Genomic DNA, 9,301 nt, shown 5'->3' on the forward strand with positions numbered 1-9,301 from the left:
AGAGATATTTTTTAGTTTTCTTGAGTATTTTTTTGCATGAAAATTTAGGTATTTAACTCCCTCAGTGATTCTTTTATGATTTTAGCTTGAAATAATTTTGTCAGATCTTCAGATCAATTCAGATTTTAGCTTGAAATAATTTTGTCAGATCAATTCAGTTCCTTTGATTGCACTTTTGTAGTCAATCTTCCTTTAGTTTAATCTATTATGTTAGTATGCACGGGTAGTTTGAGAGAAAAAATGCTTTTCAACAAATAATATTATTTTTTTAGATATATGGACTGATTTTGTTACATAGAAATTCAAAATAGGGGAAGTAAGTGTAATATTTGAAACCACATTGGAGCCAAGTGAAATGGTCAAAAACCTCAAGAGAGGTTTCTAAAATTATTGCTACAAATTAACTGCGGCAAGTACATATGTTATCATCGCAAATAAGGGATTAATTTTTTATACATTAACAGTATCTATACTATCAAGTTTGAATATATGACTACTAATTTTAATTTAAATTTGAATTCTACATTTTAAACGTATGGTATGCATCTAAATCCAATAGTATATATATTATTAGTGCATATACGATTAATGCAGTTTTTTCTACTTATCAAAGTAGGCATATGAGTACCAAATGCTTTCCTCACTCGAGATTCTCTGTTTTTTCATCATGGTTTGCTCCATTTTATACAGAGCAAAAGCGAAAAGGATGGAGAAATTCACGAGGAAGCATTTTAACTTCGTCACATGCAATTCAAACTCAATGCGAAAATTTTGAAGTCACAAATAGACCACAGAAAATCACAATGTGTATAGCGCTTTTCTCAATTTATGTCTTTATTATGCAGGATAGTTTCAGGAACTTCCCCTGAAGCTTTTTGACAATATTATTGAGCTTTCAAAATTTTCACTTACCCCCTTTAATTCCAATTTTGTTGTTACAAATTAGCCTATGATATGAAAAGTAATATTAAAAAGTGAATTTGAGGAGAGAAAGGAGAAATTCATGCCAAAAATACCCTTTTGTAGTCTTATTTATTAATTTATTACCAAAAAATTTCTCTCAAGCTGGCACTTTATAATTTTACACAAGTATTTGAATAGGCACTTTATACCCTTCGTCAAATAAAAAATGATCCAAAATTAACTCCATCCATGTAATTGATGAAAGGACTAATTTATCCTCTACTAAAAGCTTAAGTGGCAAAAATTTCCTTTCAATGGGAAAAAAAATTTCCTTTGAATGGGAAAAAAAATTTTACTTTTAAGAGACTAGTTTTCACTTTATAATAACAGTCGAGTAATTTTCCATCCACGTCAAGTAGGAATTAGAGGAATAAACAGGATTCCAGTAAATTTCAAGTCGGGAAAGGGCAATGTGAAATCCGGTTTATTCCTCTAATTCCTAGTTGTACTTTAGTTTTCTTGTTGCATGCATATAACTAAGTGGATAATTTACTGTATTTTGTTGAAACTTCTAAGTCCAATATTTTGTTTACTAATATATGGGTTTCAATTCAGCTTTGATTTTTTTTTTTTTCCAATTCAGGTTTGATATTGAACCTTTGCTGCTATTATTGTCTAAATTCATATAAAAAATTTTGGTTCTACTCCATTTAAATTCTTGTGAGGATTTCAAGTAAAATTTTGCCTATTATATGAAGCTCTGGGTTATGATGATGAGATTTTAGAAATTGCAAGAGTAGCCTGTCTCAACAATTTAATTTTCATATTTTACCCCTTATGTTTGAACCCCAACAACCTTAGTTACCACCTAAAATGACCACGTATTTTAAATTTATTTGTTTTCAATTAGACTTTTATTATAAAGTGAAACTTAGTCTATTTAAAGTGGCAATTTTTCCCCACCAAAATGGTATTTTTGCCACTTAGGATTTAAATAGAGGATATGTTGGTCATTTCATCAATTATTTAGATGGCATCAATTTTTTTTTCATTATTTTTTAGTTGACGAAGAGTATAAAGTACCTGTTAAAATAGTTTAGAGGGTAAAATACAACTGCTGTAATAGTTCGTGGGTTTTCCGCATTTAGTTGGACACTGGTTGTATGTGTTTCATGTCATTAAATAAGCAAAATGACACCTTTTTCAAGACACTCATATTCGACTAATATGTTTGGTGCTAAATGTTTTAACTTGTACTATGCATAGCCATCCAACTTCTAAAGCCATGGAGTTTTGAAGTGCATGAAACTCAACCAAAGAAAGGAAGACCTTTTTTTTTTTTTTTCTTTTTCGGGATTTCCTTTTGTGAATTAAAGAGAGATACTTGGCAAATGCTACGTCTTTTCTTTTCTTTATTTTGCTATTGATTTATTAAATGGGTAGGTAGCCTCAGCCCTCAGCCGTTGGGTAATGGGAAGCTTAAGGATAAATTTCTTCAGATGTCCCCACAAGGTACTTGTATAAAGGTTCTTGACCTTACCGTCCTTCAACTGCAATAAATTCTTATCAAGTCCTCGGGTCGTTTTAAATCAGTCAGTCCAGTACTCTAGTCCCTTCAAAAGTTCGTGAAATCATATTTATTTGAGTTTTGTTATTTTATCCTCAATGCTTCTCCTATTTTTTAATGTTAATAGATAAATTTTTTATGCCTTGTTAGTATATAATTTTTTTACGCTAGTATGTTCAAATCATGCCACCTACAAATTGAAATTTAAAAGGAAAAATGGTTCAAAACGTCTTTCGCATTAAATATACATGACAGTATATATAAAATTTATTCTTCTGTAAAATGATTTTTTTTGTCTTTTATTTTTAAAAACGTAATTTTACGTTCCTTACAAATTTACATTAATCACATTTAATTTTTTTGAGTACCTAGTGTAAATAAATTATACCGTCAATGCATAAAATATTAATCTTTTTTAATCACCCTAGTACACTTTTTAACTGTCTTTAGCGTAATACAACACACACACAAAAGATCATACGACTTAAATATCTTTATTGAGATAACCACCTTGATAGTACTTTATAAACGGTTATACACGAAGCAAACTTTCTGAGATCTATTCATACTTTTTGCCCTCGGTTAAGCTTGTTAATTGTGCGCTTTATTGATTATTCGAAATGACACCTGGCCACCCAAGAAGTCTGTCAAAATCGTTTGTTGCATTGGATGCTCCAGTACACCCAACACTGCTATGTTGCTGAAATTGCAATGGCAGAACCTGATAATACCCCCAGGGAATAATTTTTCCTCACGTTACTACTACCACACAAGTAGGAGTGATCAAACCACGTAAAAGCCTAGATGATGAACATAAATAGGATTGCAACCTATTTCCACACAGGAGATCAATCAGATAGATGATGTAGCAGACTGAATACTAGCAATTAGATAGATGATGTAGCCAGAAAAAGAGTCATAAAATACGTAGGCATTAAATGTGCAGACCTAGCATAGATAGAACCAGCTCAAGAGATCACATTAACAAACAGCTCAAACTGAGACATTATTTGGACACACAAGACTTTGAGCCCATGTCAAGGTTAAAAAAATCTCCATTACACATTAAAGCCTCAAATCTTCCAGATAACAGATGTACATTTTAACTTTCATACGCACCAGAGGAATTCCAAGTATAAGCACAACATTAACGTTATACGTTTAATTTGCAAAATATGCTCTTTGATACCAAGTGCACTATTCAACCGCAGCAAGAGCCACATGCAGGAAGAGAACCTGTATTAAACCAGAACCAAGTCATTAGCTTGCAACTTAAAGTACAAGAACATATTATCTTTTGCTTCTCAGAAGATCAATTTACTAAAGGAATAGAATTTACTGTGATCGATCCCCCGGACATTGTCTAATCCACGTGGAGGCCCACGAGGGCCTGTACCATATGGACCACTTCCAGGACCTCCAGGGCCGCCCCCATCCCATTTCTTACTTCCACCAGAGCCCTTCCGGTATGCATCTGTCTTTTCCATCTATAGAAGGCACCATGAGAGATCAGAATTCTATTCAATGACGGCAAGAATAAAACACATGCAAATTCTGAAATTACCGAGAACATTGTCGTGAAGAACACCCCAATGAAGTTAACAATGGCCCAGAAAAAGTCAGTGATTGTTCTCAATCTCCATAATGATCGTTTGGATTTGACAACCCCTAAAACATACATGTAACAAAAAGTTACACTGTTTTCAAGCTATTTAGGTATTACTCTATCACCTTGTTTCCCAGCCCAAAAATAAAATAAAATAAAACGAACTTCCTTGCATAATAGCATAATCATCCACTGACATCTGAAATAAATTATTTGATTATGAAGCCAATCTGATCCTAGACTTCTCGAAAATTAGGCAGGCAATAGTAGACAGATATAGACTGCTTTCATGACCACCAGCTTCAAACCAACAAGCATCAGTTATGGTTGCAAATCGAAGTATTTCTTCAAAATAGTCATTGCCAATGTCAATATTTGCAGGTTAGCTTAGCAGTGAAAGATGAAATCCCAATTAGGAAACACAGTAGCATATAAACTCTGAAACTTGTACTCCATAACTGCCACAAGATACATTTCCATATGCCAGAGAATCTGGAAAATGCGGGATCAAGACAGACTTGCCTCCACAATTTGACTGGTAGCAGAAAGCTGTTCAGCCTTCAGGACTGTAATACCCAACTTTATGTCCTATTTCAGTTGCCATTATCTTAGAACTTTATTTCCCTTTGTAATTCCTCTACCACTCTTTCATACCGCAGAAACCCAGCCTACAAACAAATGCTGTAAAAATCCCTTAAGAAAACATTGCCTACTGAAGAAAGAATGGTAAGCACATTGTTTTTTTTAGCGGGTGTTATATGTAAAACATCAGAGGGTTCAATACCTCAGACATGCAAACCAGATTGTCTATACTGAAGCCATATCTTAACTTTAGAAATATACAGGTTGGGTAGCAGAAAAGTTTTTCTTTTTCCCTTCCACATCTTTTGTGGCCAACTACCAAGGTTTAACTTTACCAATCGCGGGAGCATCTGAGTTCATCTGGGCTTTGAGAAAGAAACAAAACCTTGATTTCCTTAAGGTTCAATAAGCTTGATAGCTATTAGGTATGTATAAGTGTAGTATCATGCCACCTGTATGAACATGTCTACATGAATATTGAAAGGCATATCAAAGGGACACCAATCATCGTTTCTCAACATATACCTAAAAGAACTGCAAAAAAGCTCTCTAGATGAGAGAACGGGGAGAAAAATGAAATGCAACTGAAACAAGCCAAAAATCAAGACCCAGAAGGAACCCAATTGTTAGATAGCAAACATTTCCTTATGCCAATGTGACAAGAACATAGAGAAGTGAATCAAAAGCAGACTAGTGATCAAAGAAACACTATATTCATGGGATTGCTTTCCATTTTCCTTAATTGTGCATGGATTGTTTCCAAATGTTACCCCTCATATACTGGCCAATCTTTTGCTTCCAAACAACCTTCTTCCACAGGCAAAATCCACTTATTCAAGGAGAAGACGAAGAAATTAATTTATTCATCATAAAAAGGATTGCATACCATAGAGATAATATCTTCTAATATAATTCAATATCAACATTTAGACATAGAATTTACACATTATAGAGATACAAATGAATAATATGCAACAGAAAATAACAAAATTGGGCTGGTGATCATTTCAACAATATGAGAACTCTGTGAATGACAAACTTCAGAACATGTGACCAGAGAAAGGTTGTCCTAAACATTATTACCAAGATGGATTTAAAAAAAAAAAAAAAAAAGAGGCCCCTTTTACAACTTATCAAGCAGGTGTGAATCGCTTCACAGACGCTTAATATGCAACAGAATTTCATCTTAAGCTAGTAATAACTGGGCCTGAGGCTGACAACTTTGGCCGCACTAATCAAATGTCAAGTTGCTGCTTGATGGTCAAAAACTGAACCCTCAACTTCCATTGGCGAGCCCTTTCCACTAAAGTTTCCAATCTTAATCCTGTTCATTCTTCTCTTTTTTTTTCCCTTTTTTCAGCTTCTTCATGTGTGATCATTGAACAATCATTCTTCGTCTATAAATTTTAACTCAAAAACCCTAAGTTATTTCAATCAATATATGCCCTAATCTGTACTCCATAATCAAATTGTCATTCCACTGCTGCAGATAAAAATATGTTCTAGCAAACCATTAAATATAGCAAACTAAAATGACTCAAAAAAAAAAAAAAAAAACCTCAAAACAAAACTAATTGACTACCAATCCAAACAGAAGAAAACCTTAAAACAAAAAAAAAAAAAAAAACATCAAATCTGCAATTCACACGAAATTTACACAATAAACTATTAGAATCAACTCAAAACCGTGATCAAAATCAAGAAGATTTCTCAAAATCGTTGCATTAGATAAACCCCAAATTTAGACAGAAAGTACCTCTTTCGACGTAAGCCATCGCAGAGAGAATTTCCTGTTTTTCCTTTTTCTCTTTTCCGGGTTCTTCCTATGCTTTCGTGGCTTAAATCGCCAAAGGAGCCTAAATTAAAATATATAGTATTGTATAATAAAATCATGTGTGCTAAAGTTCATCATACGCCGATTCTGGAGAACCGTCGAATTCATCATCGTGATTTAATAGTCGTCTGGATTAGTCTACACTCTACCGACGTGGGGACCGTTGACTAAAAGTAAACGCTCGTTTTTGTTATGTGGTCTAGAGACCCTAAACCAGTGGTAAGATGCCACGTCAATGAAAGAGTTCTAGTCCGATGACATTTTGGTTGGAAGAATACCTGTTAATTTCATTTTACATCCTTCAACTTACTTGACTCCATTTTTTTACTTTGACTCTGTTTAGATTAGCTATTTTTTACGGTGTTTTTAAAAAAAATTTATTGTAGCAGGGTTTTTATAGTATGTTTCGAGATATTTTTAGAAAACATTTTAGGATATTTAAGAGTATAAGAGTTTTTAAAATATATTTTGGGATATGTTTTAAACATTAAAAAAAATTAAATTATTTTTTAGAGTATCTTTTAGAGTATTTTTTAAAATTTTAATAATATTTAAAAAACTAATTTTTGAAAAACTCTTGAATCCAAGCAGAGCCTTTATTTTTTAAACTTTAAAATCAGATATTTTATTTTTTAAAATAAATTTTGTCACACTTAAGTAAACTCGTTGATAGACGTGGGATAGATTTTATACTTGAGTGGAACAATTTTAAACTTTCAGAGATTAAAGTTGGAGAGATTCTATTTTTTTAGAGACATAGTGTTTTATTTTAAAGTTTAAGGATTAAAAAAATTGAATATAATTGAAAGTTGTAAAGTGAAATTAAACTCAAAGAATACTAGTTCTAATTACTTCTTTTACGTATGTTTAGATTTCTTCTTCTCACTACTCTAGTCCCACTATGATATGTAATCTTTGAGTTAATTTTCAGGATAATAATTTCTCAAAAGTTATTAGCTAGTTTAATACTTTTCTAAAATTATTACCCAACATGAAAAATGTTAGCCAACAAGCAAAATAAATACACATTTTAGCCATTAAAACACCAATTGCTATTAACAAAAAGGCTCCTTTTGATTTAAAGTTCAAAGATGAAAGCAGCTATCCAAAAGCCAACTCATGTTCTTGGAGCCCTGACGAAATTCTTGAAAGTTGTTTAATCTTCTCAAAACAGACTTGAAAGCTAGGAAGCTGCACCGTAAACCCAAAAAAACAGACAGAAAGAAGTGATCATCAAGCGAAGAATGGCACAATCTGGGTTGTACCTCATAATTCAACAGATGCAAGAAAAGGTACAGATTTTCAAAGGTGAAGGGGCATTTTCTCTTTTTCCTTCCTTTCCTGTTTCTTTTGTTTACACTTTGTTATAGACTTTATTGGATGTGACTAGGACAGAAACATATTTAAGACAAGTTTATTCTTCAGGATCACATTTTTGCAGTGATTCGTGGACCTTATTACATGTGACATATATAGTTGGGCAAAAATTTCAACGGATATTAAACTATTACTCGCGTCGACTTTTGATTACCAAATAATTTTTCATCACAAATTAACCACTAAACTAACTAATCGGCACACTCATGACCATTTCGTCAACTATTGCTCTACAAAAAATACCTATAGTACAAACATACATTTGCATTTTAACACGTGTTCTGATTATTTTGTAGATTAAGAGCAATAGTCGACAAAGTGACCACAAGTGTATTGGTTAGTTTAGTGGCTAATTTATTACAAAAAATTATTTAATAGTCAAAAGTCAACCGGACAACAAAGTAATGGCCGCTGAGATTTTTTTGTCTATATAGTTCATGGAACCAAGTTTCAGGTGACATTAGGAAGACGGTTAACTTCTCCCAGCGTGATTTAACAGCAGAAGATGTGCTAGTACTAGATTGCCATTCTGATATCTATGTCTGGGCGGGGCACCATTCACCTGCTAAGTCAAAGCATCAAGCTCTTACTCAGTTACTCTTGGCCTGGTAATGATTGAATGCTTTTCTTGAATGATTCATTTAGCTTTTTTTTCTGGCCTGTTCGGAAGATTTTGCTTTCATATGGCCTTAGCATATGTTGGTTTAGCAGCTTCTAGAATAAAAATTATATGGTGCATCCATACTCTCTTTGACGTGTATGGTTCAAGAACCTGTGATCTCTAAGCCAGAACAGAACACATTATGTCGGCTTTAAAGTCTAGGACATATGCTCTTTAAACTTGTGCTTTAACATTTTCAATCCCCATATTGATGATTTTTTGCCATGCGTGACGCATCGTGGTTTATGTTACCTTTGGTTACAATATCCATGTTATTCATTTATTGTTCTACCTCGGAGAAACCAGAAGTTCCTTGGGATGGAAAATTCACTTAAGCAGCATCGATTGCAGACCCCTCTCTATGTTGTCACTGAAGGATCTGAACCACCATTCTTCACTTGCTTCTTTCAGTGGGGATCCCTCAAAGGCAAATGTAGGTGAATGTTTTCACTTTCACTTAAAAATTCATTTTCCCCTTTTGATTCTTCCTTTCTCTAGCTACATCAGAACTTCTACAAGTCGGCAGTTTTTCTGAAATGTTTCATGAACTAAACTGAAACAGCAGTTGCATGCGTTTCATTCCCTTTGGTGGTTAAGCCATACCACACACTGTAATTTAAAGTTTTCTCATTTCAGATGCTTTGTAACTCACTTGAACAAAAGCTTGCTATATTGAAGGGAAAATCAGAAAAACTTGAAGGAAGTCACTGCTCTTTTGGATCTTTATATTCAACCCAAGACTTGCGTTTCTGTTAGTGGACTCACCTCCAA

General features: G+C 33.4%; 1 protein-coding gene across 1 annotated transcript; it reads right to left on the reverse strand.

Annotated features, from left to right (window-relative positions):
- Positions 1–3,424: 3,424 nt before the first annotated feature.
- Positions 3,425–6,602, reverse strand: LOC113714466 (uncharacterized). The gene is made up of 4 exons (XM_027238312.2): positions 6,415–6,602; positions 4,035–4,138; positions 3,810–3,957; positions 3,425–3,706 (listed from the first exon to the last, which is right to left on the reverse strand). The coding sequence occupies exons 1-4, from the start codon at positions 6,431–6,433 to the stop codon at positions 3,672–3,674; spliced, it is 306 nt and encodes a 101-aa protein (XP_027094113.1). The 5' UTR covers positions 6,434–6,602; the 3' UTR covers positions 3,425–3,671.
- Between the last annotated feature and the right edge of the window lie 2,699 nt (positions 6,603–9,301).

Source organism: Coffea arabica, chromosome 10c, assembly GCF_036785885.1.
Source record: "Coffea arabica cultivar ET-39 chromosome 10c, Coffea Arabica ET-39 HiFi, whole genome shotgun sequence".
NCBI classification, from domain to species: Eukaryota; Viridiplantae; Streptophyta; class Magnoliopsida; order Gentianales; family Rubiaceae; genus Coffea; species Coffea arabica.